We start from the raw sequence: 16,559 nt of genomic DNA on the forward strand, positions 1-16,559 counted from the left end.
TCTGTATCTCTTTTGGGAGGGTTATATTTCTTTTTGCAGGGGCGTTAAGTGGGAGGAAGGCCGACTTCGGCCAATTTATCCCAAATACCGATAGATCTCCAAAGTCCTCAATCAGCTTGAGAAGATGAGGCAATGCGGTGTTGGGGTTTTGCATGAACAGTATTACGTCGTCCGCATATAAACGAATTTTGTGTTGTGTGCCCTTGATTATGATTGGTTCTATGGATTGGGATTGTCTTATATATTGTGCTAAAGGCTCTAATGATAGATCGAATAGTCCGGGACTAAGAGGGCAACCCTGTCTGGCTGAGCGTGATACCGGAAAGATTTTGGAGATGATTGTACCTGTTGTAATCATGGCCGATGGGTCTTTGTATAATACTTTAATCATATCAATGAATCCTTTTCCTAACCCCATCCTTTCTAATACTGCCCATAGATACGACCATTCCAACCTGTCAAAAGCTTTCATTGCATCCAGGGACAGTATCGCCTTAGGTGTGTTGTCTTCCTTGTTGGCATCTAGTACGTGTAGTAATCGTCTTATGTTATCAGTGATCAAGCGACCTCTTATGAAGCCAGTTTGGTCCGGATGAATTAAAGACGTCATATGCTTTTGTAATCTGATGGCTAATACCTTAGAGTACAATTTGATATCGGTTCCGAGGAGGCTTAAAGGTCTATCGCACTCGGTGGGGTCTTTGTCTTTTTTTAAGGAGGACTGTTACGAGTGCAATATTGTCATTCTTATGGAAGTTCCCCTCCTTGACTGAGTATAAAATCATATTTAGTAATAAGGGTCCAATTATGTCCCAAGAGAGGTACATTTCTGGTGGGATACCGTCTCTTCCAGGAGCCCTACCACTTTGCATTTCAGATATGGCCTCCCTAAGTTCATCTAGTGTGATCAGTGTTTCTAACTGTTTAGCGTCATCCTCTGAAAGTTTAGGGAGGTTAATTTGATTAAGATATGTGTCCATTTTGTTTGGATCGAAGGTTGTATCTGATTTGTATAAGTTGGAGTAGAATTCTTTGAATGTCGTGTTTATTTCTTTGGGTTCTGTAACAAGTCCTTGTTGTGCTCTAATGGTAGTTATATCTGCAAATTTTGCGTTGACTCTTAATCGCATAGCTAATAGGTGACTTGGTTTGGAACCTTGGGAGTACTGCTGTTGTCTTGTGCTGCGTATTTGCATTTCAGATTGTTGTCTATATATGGCGTTAATCTCTTTTTTTAGTATATTGACTTGATTTTCCAGTCGAACCGAGTTGTTGTATTGTAAAGAATTAAATAACGTTGAGTAAAGCGTTTCCAGTTCATCCAGTTTTGAGCATCGATTCTTGCGTATTTGGGAGGAAAAGCTATCAGTGAAATCCTTGATCATTCCCTTTGTCGTCATCCATAATATTCTGGGGTCCTGCACCGTATTCGCATTCATCCGAAGGAATACCGTAAGAGCTTCTTTGATTTGTGTAATGAATTCCTTGTTATTGAGCAGCATCGTGTTAAATCGCCATCTTGGGGCTCGGGTTGATAGTATACCAAATGTTCCTTTTAGGAGTAAATAACAGTGATCTGATTGCATTGGGTATCATTTCCACATCGTAGTTATCAAATAGTCTCGGGGATGTAAAAATGTAATCTATTCTGGAAAAAGTGTTATATCTCGCAGATCGACAGGAGTACTTCCGGGTCGTGGGGTTAAGTGATCGCCATAAGTCATTTACACCTGTAATCTTCGACCAATCCTTTAATGCATTTGATGATTTTTTTTGTTCGCTGGAGAAGGAGGGGTTTGATTTGTCCATCCTTGGATTCCAAATGGCATTAAAATCCGCACCAATTATAAATGAGTATTCGGGAAGGTCTAACATTACTCCGGTAAGTGTAGTGAAGAAATTAACTTCGTATAAATTTGGGGCGTATACAGCTACCAGCGCTATTTTCCTGTTCTTGTGTAAAATCCTAGCTATAGTTATCCGACCATCTGCATCAGACCATACTCCCTTCAATTCAATGTTCAATTTCCGTCTAACGACTATGGCTACTCCCCGAGTTCTCGTTCCAAAGGAAGAGTGACTAATGCTATGATATGTGTTATCCGCTAATGAATCTGTCTTTCTCTAAAATGTGCGTTTCGCTTAGCAGAGCCACGTCCACCTGTTCTTTTTTCATCAGTGTGAGCACGCTTTTGCGTTTGTGTTGATTTATTTATTCCACCAGTGTTCCAGATCATTATATTCAAACTAGCCATAATCTATACATGTTGTTGTGTAGTTGTTGGTAATGCTTCTGGAGTGCGAAGCTACAATAGATGTACATCCAATTATTGAGGTCCCGTTGAGAGCCGAGCTTAAAAACATATATATATACAAATAAAAATCCCCTATTCCCCCCTCCCACCGAGAATCGTACAGGACTGTGTTCCATGAACACAACCTACCCGTATAACTCCCTCCCTTAAACCACCGGATATCCCAGAATGATCCAATTATCCTTAACATTCCTATGTATACCATAGGATCTAACATTCTAAATTCTACCATAAGTAGAATGTCAACTGTGGCTTGGCCACTTTCCTGTTAAATAAAAATTTAAATAAGATTGCATTTCAAATGTTTATGTCCCTTGCCTGTTTGAAATATACAAGTGGAATGATATATAAATACAATGGGCCTCATTCATGAAGCGATATAAGAACAGATTTCGTTCTTAACTAGCATTTCCTCTTATTTTGTTCTTACCTGGGATTCAGCAATGTTTTCTTATTGTTGCTTTTCTCTCAGGCAAGACCAAATTCTAAGAGTGGTTGAGAGCACTCTTACCCAGATAAGAAACTCTTACCCAGATGAGAAACATTAAAAAAGCCTACCATTCCTAATAATAATAATAATACATCAGATTTATATAGCGCTTTTCCTAATGCTCAAAGACACTTTACAAAACAAACAATACAATACAGTTTTCGTAGATGGATACAATAAAAAAATATATATAAAAAGGTGAGAGGTAGGAAGAGAGAGGAAGGAGTTCATGGGTTGAAAGCAAACCATTGGTCAATTGCCCCCAAATACGACTTTATAAACCCAGAACTTTTCAATAATTATTATTATTATAACTTATTGCGTGCGTGCGTTCTTCTTCTGAAATGGATTATATATTGCTGTTAGAACAGTTAGATGCTGGCCCAGGCCGTACGCATAGAATGCATACAACATCTCCTCTCTTCTCTCTTCTCTTCTCTGCTCCTATAGTTCTGAGCACATTCCAGTATTTCCCAACCTACTGCGCGATTGGTTCTTGACAAGCGTCGTCAAGTCGTTCAATATTGACAAAGCCTACTTTGCTGGAACGATTTATTTCGCACTATACAGTACGCGGTATACGTATAAGTACAAGTATAAGTCTTTATTTGTCATCAGATTAACACACACACACACACACACACATGCGATGAGTGACCCACAGGAACAGTCGTGTGTGTGTCATTTTGAGATCTGTCGCAAATCGCTTCCTGTTGAATGGATCAGACAGCGATCAGATGCTGAAACTCGGCTGTTTTACACACGCCTCATTCACCTTATAAGGAGATGGTGGACGTGTCTGTATGCAAATGATTTTAGCGCGAACGCGCATTTGAATTTAAGAATGACTGGAATTCACCATGCAACCGACCTGGGTAAGAACCGATTTCGACGTTAAGAACGGCTTGATGAATGTGGCGGTGGCTTTTCTTATTGTTCTCTTAACAGACAGGTAAGCAAGAATATAAGAAAAATAATAAGAGAGTATTGTTGAATGAGGCCCAATGTGTGCTTGTCTTTCCCTGCAGCCGTTCTGCAGTCTCATCCAGATCCACGGTCACAATCGAGCTCGTCAGAGAGACAAGCTGGGCCACATCCTGGAGGAGTTCGCTACTCTGCAGGACGAGGTCTCTCTCCTCAGTACAGTTATCTCAAACCCTGCCCGCTTTTATTGATCCTCCAATCACATCTGTTGATTCCTTCGGATTAAAAGGGAAGCAACAGTGGTGATTGGAGGATCAAGAAAAGAGGGCAGGGTTTGAGATAGGTAAATGACTGCAATTAGCAATGACTTAAATCTGCTCTAAGGCTTTCACTCGTTTGACATTAGAACTGTTTAGACTCAACCGCTACATTTACATGGAATAAACATGTAACTAAGATAAGATATCCAGCTACAGCTCACATTAGGGGTGGGGGGGGAAATCGATACGTAGTAGTATCGCGATACTTTGCGTAGCGATACTTTTTTTCTTTTTTGTATAAGGAAGTTGCATTGTTCATCTCAATACCTGTAATAGTACAGTAGTCCACACACACATGTGCATTCAGTTAAGTTGGAATATGACTGTAATACAAACAGTTCAGTTTGTCAGGTACATGCAACACAGATTACAGTGTACTGTTTACATCTGTCTGCTTGAGAAAATACCATGTTCTGCAATAAAAATGATTGAAGTGAGATGAACAGACTGAACTTTATTAGATAAAACATGTCGACAAAGTTTTACTTTGCAGTTGAAAAAAGGTAATAAATCGCAATATATCGCAATATTAATATCGCAATACTCAGCATATCGCAATATATTTAGTAGCGCAATATTATCGTATCGTGACTCAAGTATCTTGATAGTATCGTATCGTGAGGCCTCTGGTGATTCCCACCCCTAGCTCACATGTTCAATACCAGGTGTAAGTGGGGTATTAGTGGTTGAGTCTACATGGGCCAACCATGAGGAGAGGTCATATTGTGATTTCAGCCCTACCATATTTATAAAAGATTGTTTTAACAGAGTTTTAACCCCTTCCTCCCCAGGCAGAGAAGGTGGATGCGGCGCTGCACGGTCTGCTGATGAAGCTGGAGCCTCAAAGACAACATCTAGCCTGTCTGGGGACCTGGATCCTCTACCACAACCTGAGGATCATGATCCAGTATCTACTGAGTGGCTTTGAGCTGGAGCTCTACAGCATGCATGAGTACTACTACATCTACTGGTGAGAACACACACGCACACACACACACACACACACACACACAATCTACAGCACGCATGAGTACTACTACATCTACTGGTGAGAACACACACAGAATCTACAGCATGGATGAGTACTATGACATCTAAGGGTGCTTTCTCACTCACCATTCGGGTCCGTTCCGGTCTGTTCCGTCCTCGTTCCGTCCTTGGGTGCGAACTTCCCCCCTCCCTCTCCCCCCTCTAGTTTGCGTACACACTCAGTCTTGGTACGCTCTGGGTTTTGTTTACGGTTTGCGTTTTGAGCTAACGCTAGTTAGCAACCAACATTAGCCCATCGCTTGCGGCAATTATATTGAATGTCATTGATCTACCGGTCGATCACGGCCGACTGGTTGGGCACCACTGGTTTAATAGAAATAAATGCATTCGAACAAGAAACCAATGTATAGACATAGCAATGGCAAAAAAAATTGCCAGGCCTAATGCGAGCCAGGGAAGTGTTGTGCTTGTAACGTGGCTATACAGTATGTTTTCATCCACTGAGCTGTGAGGCTCCACATGCTTGTTTGGTTGAGGTCTGAACTCGCAAATTGCCCATAAATATCGTTTTTGTGGGTATTGTCCAGTTGTTGCTGTATGTTTTTATCTGCCCAAAATTCAAGCAAGTAACGACGTTGTGTGTGTCAGCAAGTTGATACAGAAGCCTCTCCCGTGTTTTGGTACAAGCTACGCCCGCCGCTCCCACTGGCGCGCACCCGGAACCACCTATTTCAGCGGTCCAGGTTCAGTGCCCCCGGGGACGGGGGACGGGGGCGTTCTCACTAGGACAGACACACCCTTTTCTGGTGCGATGCGGCTCTGATTCGACCCCGAATGGTGAGTGGGAAAGCACCCTAACAGAGGTGCTGCGCTCTGCCACAGTGGGCACCACGTCTGGGTCCTCCATTTAAAACGATGTTCTAGTTCAATGCAGCTCTGTCACTGAGGCAGCCTGCGTGTCTAGCTTGAAAGCCCCTTGAGGTGTTGCTAACCTGACCATTAACACTAGCACAGCCATGGACAAAATGTCACTGATTCCCGCCGGGAAGGGGTCAGATGACTCCACAGTCTTTAGAATGGGAGATCATGTACTGACACATAATGACCACTTGATGGCGACACATAATGACTACGGTTGACACTTTCTCTCTCCCTGTTGTTACTCTGACCTGATCATTAACACAGAGGCGCACAGGTGAAGTAGCCATATGAAAACACGAGGAACATAACTAATTACAGCTCCCAGGGCGGCTACGTGGCGCAGTGGGCAAGGTGCTCGCAACGAATGCTGGAGACTAGGCTCGAACAGGATGCCTCCTGTTCGAGCCCCGCTCTCCACATTGCTTTCAGTTTAGCTGGTCGTCCACAGTAATACACATTGGCCGTATTACGGGGAGGGAAACTGAAGGGTGGGGATCGGGCGTTGTGGACAGCGACTCCTACAGGTCGGTTGGTGCGCATGCACAGTAGAATCAAGAAGCGACGGGGGCGGGGCCCAGACCCCAGACGCTGAAAGATCAAGCCGCGCAGGTGAAAAGATGCGACGGCTGTTACCTTGAGTATCGGAGGGGACTCGTGCTATGTATGACTTAGTCCACATTGCAGCCGGCTTGTGGGAGGCAAGAAACAACGTTCGAAGACAGGGGAGGGCTGAATTGGACGATATGAAAAATTGGGATGGGAGAAAAATAGAAAATGGGAGAAAAAGTGGATAAAAAAAACTAATTACAGCTCCCAGAGAATAATAACAAGTAAAAGTAATATTACTTTTGAAATGAATAACAAGGAATATGACTTGTTTGAGTAATGAGCCCAACACTGATCTACTGGTGAGATTACACACGTGCGCACACACGCGCACGCACACGTTCCTTTATTTGTGTGTGTGTGTGTGTGTGTGTGTGTCTAGGTACCTGTCAGAGTTCCTGTATGCATGGCTGATGTCCACTCTGAGCAGGGCCGACTCCTCTCAGATGGCAGAGGAGAGGCTCCTGGAGGAGCAGCAGAAAGGACGCAGCAGCAAGAAGACCAAGAAAAAGAAGAAAGGTACAGGTACTGTACAAATGCATAAGCACAACAGACAGAACAGGTATGGCCTAGAGCAGCGGTTCTCAAACTACAGGTTGCGACCCAAAGTGGGGTCGTGGGTATGGTTGCGCATTGGCAAGTAATTTTTTTTTATAAAAATCTATTTTTAAATAAAAATTTTAAAACAGAGCCATACAGGTACAGGACAAACAAAGAATCACAACAGATGGAACAGGTTTGGCCTATAGAGCCATACAGGTACATGATAAATGCAGAATCACAACATACAGAACAGGTATGGCCTACAGAGCCAGTGTTGGACAGTAACGCATTACAGTAATAACATTTAATATTATCATATTACTTTTCCTAGTAACAAGTAGTGTAACAAATTACTACCTCAGTTTAAGTAATATTACAGTTACCCCATCAAAAAAAAACTCATTACTCCATTACTTAGATTTTGTCAACACCAAAGGTGTTGAGAACATCATTGTCGATCTGTAATCTATCCAAATTGTGCTCAAGGCTTAGGTGCGCATTGGAAGGAAATCAAATGTCAAAAGTGGGGACTCTCGCACTCTACAAGGATGAAACGGCGGCACTGATTCTACTTTCCACACAACCTCAAATCTCTTGAAACACCTGCTTTCCTACAACAGCTGAAAGCGAGTTGTTTAAAAAGATTGTCCTTCATCGGTTTAAGCCAGCTGTGCTTTTGACCAAGACTGTAGTCACCTTGTTAGCAAACTTCTAATGCTGCAGGAAAAAAGCAGCTGGTTTTCAGTTTCAAAGCAGAAGCTCCTCATCAGACATTGTTACTTGTTTCAAAAGTAATGTTATTACTTTACTTATTACTCCCTGGGAGCAATAAGTAAAGTAATAACATTACTTTTGAAACGAGTAACAAGGAATATATTACTATTTTTGAATAACGAGCCCAACACTACTGACAAATACACTGCTTTTCATTAGGCGCTGCCACGTTAAGACATTTGAATTCGATGGATAATGTCCTGGACCTGGTGTAATGATGATGCCTTGGTCTTTCCCCTACAGTTCGTCCTCTCAGCAGAGAGATTACCATGAGCCAAGCCTACCAGAACATGTGTGCTGGCATGTATAAGGTAAGGATATATATAGAGAGAGACACACACACACACACAGTATGAACATGCACACATTTTCTGCATATGGGCATTAAGACATTCCAAGCTAACCTCTCTCTATACACACTCTCTCTCTTTATCTCTCATTCCCATCTCTCTCTCTCTCTCTCGCTGTCTAGACCATGGTAGCGTTGGATATGGACGGGAAGGTGCGAAAGCCTCAGTTTGAGCTGGACAGTGAGCAGGTTCGCTACGAGCATCGATTCGCCCCCTTCAACAGTGTTGTTACGCCACCACCTGTACACTACATTCAGTTCAAGGTACTGTGTGTGCATGTGTGTGTGTGCGCGTGTGTGCGTGCGAGTGATAGAGAGAGGGAGCCTGACAAAGTATCAGTGCTTGATTACACACAGACTAGGATAATGGTTTTGACATTTGGCAGCCTCGGAGATGCATACACTTGCTGTTAGTGGCTTGACATTTACAGGCCTATCAAACAACAGCTACACGTTTTTTTGCACTTAATTTAATCTCGCAGACAGGAAGCAAAGCCTGATGGCTGTTTGTACTTCCTGTTGTGTACCTCTTGTAACATGAATGTCTTTGCAAGCCTGGGTGATTGTCTAACTCTAATAAACTCTTAATAGTGTGTCAAGAACAAATCTGTGTATGCACGCGGGGGGGGGGGGGGGGTCACTTTAACATCAGAATTCTACATGTTGGACGTAGTAGAACATGTATCAGTAGTAATATGAACTTGAATGCATTTATCTTTCCTCTCCTCTCCCCTTCCATCCTCATCTCCTCTTTCATACCTTTTTCCCCTCCATCCCGTATTCCTCTCCTGCTTACCGGACCCCCTCTCTCCTCCATCCTCCTCATTCCATTTCCTCGCCCCACCCTTCCAGGAGATGTCCGATCTGAAGAAGTACAATCCTCCGCCTGGCTCAACGGACCTGTACATGGCAGCCAGCAAACACTTCCAGCAAGCCAAACTCATCCTGGAAAACTTCCCCTCCCCCGACCCCGAGGTTAGTAATTGCATACGTTTGTCATGAATAATCAGGGGTGTAAAGTACTTGAGTAATTGTACTTCAAGATTCAAGAGGTTTAATCGTCACATACATACACAAGACATATAGTGAAATGAAGGTGGCCATTCCCGCCTTCGATTGTGCAAAAATACAATATAATAATAGAATACAATACTTTGTTACAATACTTAAGTACTGTTTTTGGGGATTTGTACTTTACTCAAGTATTATTAGGTTTGTATACTTGTACTTTTACTCAATTACATTTCAGAGAAAAAAAACATACTTTTTACTCCTTACATTTAAAATGCAGACCTACAAAGTACAAATCTCGCCGGTCCAACCATTTTAATTAGTATATTTGTTTCTCTGGCCGAACTAACATTAACGTTATTAATCCTGCGGCCGCACTTTATTTAAAAACAGCCAATCAAATCCCCATCAATGGAAAATTAACCCACCCATACCCATGCTGATTGGTCCTTGTGCAAGACTAGAAGGCTTTGATTAAACACCTGCTATCAGAAGAATAGACAGTCAGAAAAAAAGTTTTTGCTTTAACTTTTTAGTAAGTACATTTAAAAGTAGAAACTTTTTTACTTTTACTCAAGTGTGTTTTTATCCAGATACTCTGACTTTTACTTGAGTATGATTTTGAGACGGTGCCATACTTTCACTTAAGTATAATTTCTGGGTACTTTTTACACCCCTGTGAATAATATATGAGCCTACACCATTATTATATAACGTGATGAATTCTGATGTATGAAGCGTTACTGTGGGGACTAAATGTTATGGATTATGCTTGATGTGATAAATGTGTACCATAACAACTTGAACATGTATCTAGACATCTATTCTGACAGAATAACAAATGGAAAGTAATCCCATTTACAGGTGAACCGGATCCTGAAAGTGGCCAAACCGAACATTGTCGTCATGAAACTGCTGGCTGGAGGTCACAAGAAGGAGACCAAGGTATCACACTCAGGCTCATGTAATGGCTGAATATCCTGAATACACTCTGCCCATCTTTCCTGAAGTACCTTAGTATACCTTAATCGAACCACCACAGATGAATTACTAGGTATGCACTAATACTGGTATCGGAAGTTGGTCCAATACCAGGCTAAAATAATATGTAATATATATAACACTAAAATCCGATACCAAGAACTAATATGCCAGAATTAAAAGCAAAGTGACTTGGATTTGCTGCATTTCATACACAACTCTGTAATGGAGAAGAAAATCGTATAAAAATGACAGTCAAAGTCTATACTGTTGATTAAAAGTAATTGATCGGTTCCGTACTCTGTAACGGTCGATACCCAAAGTCTAGATAGCTGTATCGTTATCGGGACTGAGAAAGTCTGATCGGTGCATCCCTGGTGTAACCGAGAATACCATTAGGGCAGAGTCCATATGTGAGACACATTTCCTAATTAATAGTAGAGATGGCAATTAAATAATTTAATGACATTTAAATAATTACAATGGTCTTTTCTTTCCATTCCGTCATTTCTCCATCTCAAGGTGCTCCCGGAGTTTGACTTCTCGGCACACAAGTACTTCCCCGTGGTCAAGATCATCTGATTCTGCTCTCCACCACGGGTTACCATGACAACTCCAGTTTTAACAACCGTAAAGGCCCAAGCGTCTGACGAACACCTAACGCGCAACCAAAAGCGGCAAACTTCCTCGATGCTACTACTCCAAACCTTTTTGATTTTGGAGCGTGAAATGAGGACCCAGCGACCAAATCAAGGCTGTTTGAGGAGATTACTTGACTGTTTGTGTACATGATACTTAATATTAATGAAAAAAGGCTGTTTGAGGCTGCAGTTGCTGACCTGTTTGTACATTTATTCATTCGGGGATGGAATTTCGTTCAGCTACCCTGATGTTAAACAAGTCAAAAGAGGCACGTCAGTTATCACTTTCAGTGCGTTTGGGTCGTTTCGACCTTTCCCTCAACTGAACCAGTGTGTGACTCACCGACTCGACCCATCACCCTGACGACCGAGTGACACAAGCCAACTCAAGTCTGACAATATCCTCATCCGTGGAAGTGTGTGTGTGTGTGTTTGTGTCAATGACTAACGGAGATACTTGTGTGAAGAGACTTTGATGAACTGGCTAGAGGAAGATGTGAGCTATGGCCAGAACCAGCCTACTAGAAGAACCAGCCTACTAGAAGAACCAGCCTACCTAGTTCTTGGAAAAAAGGACTGAGTCAGCTGCGAGTGAAATGAGTGTTTTTATGTACAATCTACTGCTCTGAATGGAAGTAACATGCTTTTCAAGAAATAATTCCTTATCAAGATCAAACTCCCATCTCTGATTGTTAGACTGGCAGGATTAAGCGGTCTTCTCAACCCCAGGCTGCTGACGCCGGCAAACCTTGGACTGTTTTTTTCTTATTTTAATTCTTTGGACAACTTTCATTTCATTATCTTTTCGTGCTGAGATAGTTGCATGAAGCCGATTCAAAGCACATTGTTCATTTTAAATGTATTTGGTTGCCGGTCTAAAATAGGGCCATCTTTGAAAAGTTAACTTCTAGGGAGATTACATCTGACACCAGTCTGAAAGTCCCCCCTCGGGCCAGAGCCACCACATCATGCTATATAAGGTGCATCTCGACAGGCCTACAAAAATACCACCAACCCTCCACACAATCTCTGAATATAAATAAGAGCATCTTCACTGTGGTATTAAAACTTTTTTTTTATTATTATTCGTCATCCTTTCCGTCATTCAGTTCCTCAATAAAAATCTACAATTATTTAAACATTTCACAAATTTGTTCATCCGTCGTTCAGAGGACGATAAAAACATTTTGATACAATTAAATTGACAACAAAGAGAATCTGCAGTATAAAAATCATAAGAAATGCGCTCTCCAGTTACATGGATTTCCAGCTGAAAGGGTGGACTTCGTTACATAAAGTGAGGCAGCCTAAGCTTATTCCTTGACCGCAACGGACATCCTCTCCAGGACCCCTAAGCTCTGCTGTGTCAGGGAACCTAACCCACAGCATTGATTTTAATAACGGCATCTACAAAATAATACAATACACCATAAAAAGCATGTTATGGATTTTAAGCAACATTTACAGGAGTGAATTATGTCCTGTTCGTTTAACCTTTAGGGGGAAAACGACGGCAGACACAAGATGGACATAATTTAGGGCCTGTACACAAGCATCATAGAATGGGAGAACTGATATGGGAATAGTTCCATCTTTCAAGACCATGGCATTTCTTTAGTCAATGTAGACGACCAATTGCCATATTTGCCTGTTCTGTCACTACTGTATGTAAACACAATGCATATTGCGGTCACATGAGGGTAAAATGCCACTCGCTCATTGAAAACTACGGAGCTGTATTGAAATGACCACACAATGGCACATCAGCTGCACTGATTGTAAAAACCAACTGATGAACATAATATCTCAGCCGTTTAATATCTCAGACGTTTAAATTTACAAAACAGACATTGCAAATAGCTAAAAATCGATATTTTTTGGCTATCCATTAGACTTTGTTTTGCTAGTATATGTTATTCCTTATATTCCACTCTGAGCCAATCACCCTCAAGGATATGTCTATCCTCTTTGTCTGAAAGTTGCCTTTGTTTCATATCCTTTACATGGATATGTGATCTGACCATTGATAAACTATCGGTACTCATTCTTTTTGTCTATGAGGCTTTATGAACACAGGCCCGGGTTTAATAAGAATAACCATAATCATCATCGTAATAATAAGTTAAACTGTTTTTCTTCTAGGAGGGCAAAGTGACTTTTCAAGCTTTGACCAAACATGGTTGAAAATTCTCCCTGAAATGTTATTTTAAAATCTTCATCCAAACCAATTCTAACGTCCTATTTCACATTGTGTTATATCAACACAAGTTGTGTCGGTAACAACTCAATTGCAAGTCATTTCAGACAGGAGGCTGCACCGTGAGAAATGTAACCACTTCATACTACAGGAATATATATATATACATACCATGACGGGACTGAATGAATCAATGCACTGATGATAATGATAGTGCTGGCTAACAGAGAATTTAGTCAGACCCGCCAGTTAATTAATAAGCAAGGAATATTAAATATTTTCATGATCCTCAAGTTTGTAGCTAGTGCAATTGGGAACCTGTAAACCAACACAAATTAACTGTCGAGATTAAAATGCTAAAATATTAAGGATCCCTCTCTAAAATTATCTTTGTGTAAATCTAATGTTCTAACACCCAAACCGTTTTTTAATTCAGTAAAGATTTTAAGATGCATGTAACCGTTAAAAATACAAGTTGTTGAACACTTCATATCTAGCGGTTTGCAGGTGCTGCCCAAAAGTCCAACACGCAGTGTGTCCCCCAGGCCTCCTTCATTCATGGTTTCAACAGCAGTTGTCAGATATCTCACTTGATTTCCCAGCGTATTACTCCTCTAAGTATACAGTACATTCACTTCAGCCAACCAGGGCCTGTGTCCACCAAGTGAACTGACCGATCTCAAACCCCACCCTCCAATCACAACTGTTGCTTTGTTTGTCCGAGGAAAACAACAGTCGTGATTGGAGGATCAGCGTTTGAGATGAGGTAGTTCTCAAAGTACAGTAGAAGTGCTGATCCAAGAATTCTCACCACGCGCCAAGTAGTCTAGAACACAATTCTGAAGTCAAAAGTCCTACAGCTTGATGAGCACGAGACCTGTAAGAACTGTATGCATCGAACATCTCAGAATAGACTGATGATCTGTGATCACAATCAAGGTCTGTGGAAGTGTCACGTTGAATGTAATCTACAATGATTGAACTGATCCAAGGTCAGCAGATGGTGTGTTGAATCAGAACTTTAGGGATTGTATGTTTGATACTTGGAGCTTGTTACTTGGACCTTAGAAGCCTTTATGACTTGAAACAATATACTGTGTGAGATATGAAAAAACTGAGACCCAACCATTTTTCAGAAGAATTCCAATGAAGCGGCACTTTAAAAATCACTGACAAGAATTAGCCAAGTTAAATAAAGAGCTAAACCTGTAGCTTATTCATCAGCTTCTGAGGTGGTAACATTACCAGTTGGGATCTCGTAAACACTAAGCTATCATCTGCAGTTCACTTGGCAGCGTGGAAAAGCTGGATTAGCCGATGGTGGGGTGATATGTATCGGTTCATTCCAGCAGGGGGAGCCAGAGGCAGCTACTGGCCGTCACGTCTTCCCTTTGCCACCCCTGAAAGACGGCGTGTAGAGAACTAGTCCTGGTCACTAAGCCTTAGATCAGCACTTTTCCACTCACCTGTGGCCCTTTTCCATTTTAAGAACTTTCCGTGGCGAACCGCGCTGTCAAACCATGCTCACAGGTTCCAGAATTGGTTTCCACAGTAAACAGGGAGGTTTCCACATGAGGTTCTCAGAACTACATTTTTAGAGCAGCTCGGGAGGTGCTACTAAACGTGAGTTCCAGGAACACTGGGGGCGGAGATAGCACTGCTCTCCATTGTGACTGGTCAAGAAATGTGCCGCCACATCTGTAAACGGGCAGATAGCTGGGGGTGAAAGTTCATCGCTCCCATTTTCTTTTTAAAATCCCAGCGCCATTTTTAAACCTTTCGCAGCACATCATGCTTTGACAAACGAGTGAAAAATAATTGAGAATACGATTATAGACGCAACAAGAGCCTCTTCGATTTGCTTACTGCGTGGTGTGGCGTGCCAAAAGGTGTGCGACCGTCGCTTCCGACTGACCTGCACGGTTCTTCAGTTACGGTGGAAAAAGAACTTTCAGAGGTTCTGAAACGTTCCTTTCTAGAAAGTTCCTCTGACAATGGAAAAGCGGCATGTGTGAGTGCAGGAGCCCCCAGAGTAGCTTAAGGCAAAACTGTGAGACGCTGTCGTGCCTCTGGAAGAGCAGGACAGCGTGGCTGCGGAGGCCCCGTAATGGAGGAGCAGGCCAGCGTGGCGGTGTGGAGGCCCCGTAATGGAGGAGCAGGCCAGCGTGGCGGTGTGGAGGCCCCGTAATGGAGGAGCAGGCCAGCGTGGCGGTGTGGAGGCCCCGTAATGGAGGAGCAGGCCAGCGTGGCGGTGTGGAGGCCCCGTAATGGAGGAGCAGGCCAGCGTGGCGGTGTGGAGGCCCCGTAATGGAGGAGCAGGCCAGCGTGGCGGTGTGGAGGCCCCGTAATGGAGGAGCAGGCCAGCGTGGCGGTGTGGAGGCCCCGTAATGGAGGAGCAGGACAGCGTGGCGGTGTGGAGGCCCTGTGATGGAGGAGCAGGACAGCGTGGCTGCGGAGGCCCCGTAATGGAGGAGCAGGACAGCGTGGCGGTGTGGAGGCCCTGTGATGGAGGAGCAGGACAGCGTGGCGGTGTGGAGGCCCTGTGATGGAGGAGCAGGACAGCGTGGCGGTGTGGAGGCCCCGTGATGGAGGAGCAGGACAGCGTGGAGCGGACATCCCCTCCCGGAATATGTCATATCCGATGCCAAATATGGATATAGACGAATAAACGAGATTCCAAATAAGTCCAGGAATAGGAAACATTTAAGGGGTATGATCGTTTAGTGTCTCTGCTAATGTCCACACATTCTGGACATTTTATTGAGGTTACTCCTATAGCCTACGTGGCAATTTGGGATGTTGTGAAGGGAATAATATTCCCTATGATGTTTACATGTGTAAACTCCAAAATGGATTACTTTTAATTTCCGGAATGATAACACGATACTGTTGTGTATGTAAATGCACTCACTAACTGTTCCAATTAGGTCCGAATTAGATGTCTGAGCTCCTTCCGTTACCTAGCAATAAAGAAACAAACCAAAAGTTTGGAAATAACACTACAGTATTGACATTAGCCAACCCCTCCACAGTGTCAGAACTCTTCCATTTAGGATGGTGAGTTTGGTATGTTCAATATTCATTGTGTTTATATATGGCTGCATTAACTTGCACTGTGCCGTCATGTTGGAAGTCTTAAGGGGCTCCAGGTTCAGTACGTTTGTATGAGATGTGGGATCTTCATTTCACCAACAGCCCTGCAGGACAAAAGGAAAGACCATTTTGAGGCAAGATCAAGCAACATGAATTTCCTTTATTATCTGATCTTTATTATCATTATCTGAATTATCTGCAAGTATGAAAGTGAATGAGTGAGCAGTTGAGGGAGCGTGTATGTGTGTGTGATTGTTTCCCTGTCCTTGAGGGATTCTTTCTCATCTTTCGATCCCTGTGGGGACACTGGTCAGACAGACAGGTTAGGGCAGGGGTCGGCAACATGCGGCTCCCTGGCCCCAAAAAAAAATGAAATGAAAAAATATTTCATCAACTAAGATATT

The 16,559-nt window shown here is 42.7% G+C and overlaps 2 protein-coding genes across 6 annotated transcripts in view; one reads left to right on the forward strand and one right to left on the reverse strand.

Annotated features, from left to right (window-relative positions):
- The window catches only part of naa35 (N-alpha-acetyltransferase 35, NatC auxiliary subunit), a 30,090-nt gene extending 18,140 nt beyond the window's left edge, over positions 1-11,950 (forward strand). For 2 of the 4 annotated variants that reach the window (XM_084326505.1, XM_084326507.1), the window contains exons 16-23: positions 3,834-3,932; positions 4,841-5,019; positions 6,949-7,091; positions 8,127-8,194; positions 8,356-8,496; positions 9,085-9,207; positions 10,108-10,188; positions 10,747-11,950. In XM_084326505.1, coding sequence (XP_084182631.1) covers positions 3,834-3,932; positions 4,841-5,019; positions 6,949-7,091; positions 8,127-8,194; positions 8,356-8,496; positions 9,085-9,207; positions 10,108-10,188; positions 10,747-10,806 — 894 coding nt within the window. In that variant the 3' untranslated portion in view covers positions 10,807-11,950. The remainder of the gene's footprint in view (positions 1-3,833; positions 3,933-4,840; positions 5,020-6,948; positions 7,092-8,126; positions 8,195-8,355; positions 8,497-9,084; positions 9,208-10,107; positions 10,189-10,746) is intronic. The other 2 variants (XM_084326506.1, XM_084326508.1) reach the window with 1 other exon arrangement.
- golm1 (golgi membrane protein 1) overlaps positions 11,921-16,559 on the reverse strand; it is a 55,705-nt gene continuing 51,066 nt past the window's right edge. For both annotated transcript variants that reach the window (XM_084326544.1, XM_084326545.1), the window contains one exon: positions 11,921-16,259. The gene's annotated coding sequence lies outside the window, so the exon portion shown is untranslated. The remainder of the gene's footprint in view (positions 16,260-16,559) is intronic.

This window comes from Notolepis coatsorum (assembly GCF_963971535.1).
Source record: "Notolepis coatsorum genome assembly, chromosome: 1".
In the NCBI taxonomy this organism is placed as follows: domain Eukaryota; kingdom Metazoa; phylum Chordata; class Actinopteri; order Aulopiformes; family Paralepididae; genus Notolepis; species Notolepis coatsorum.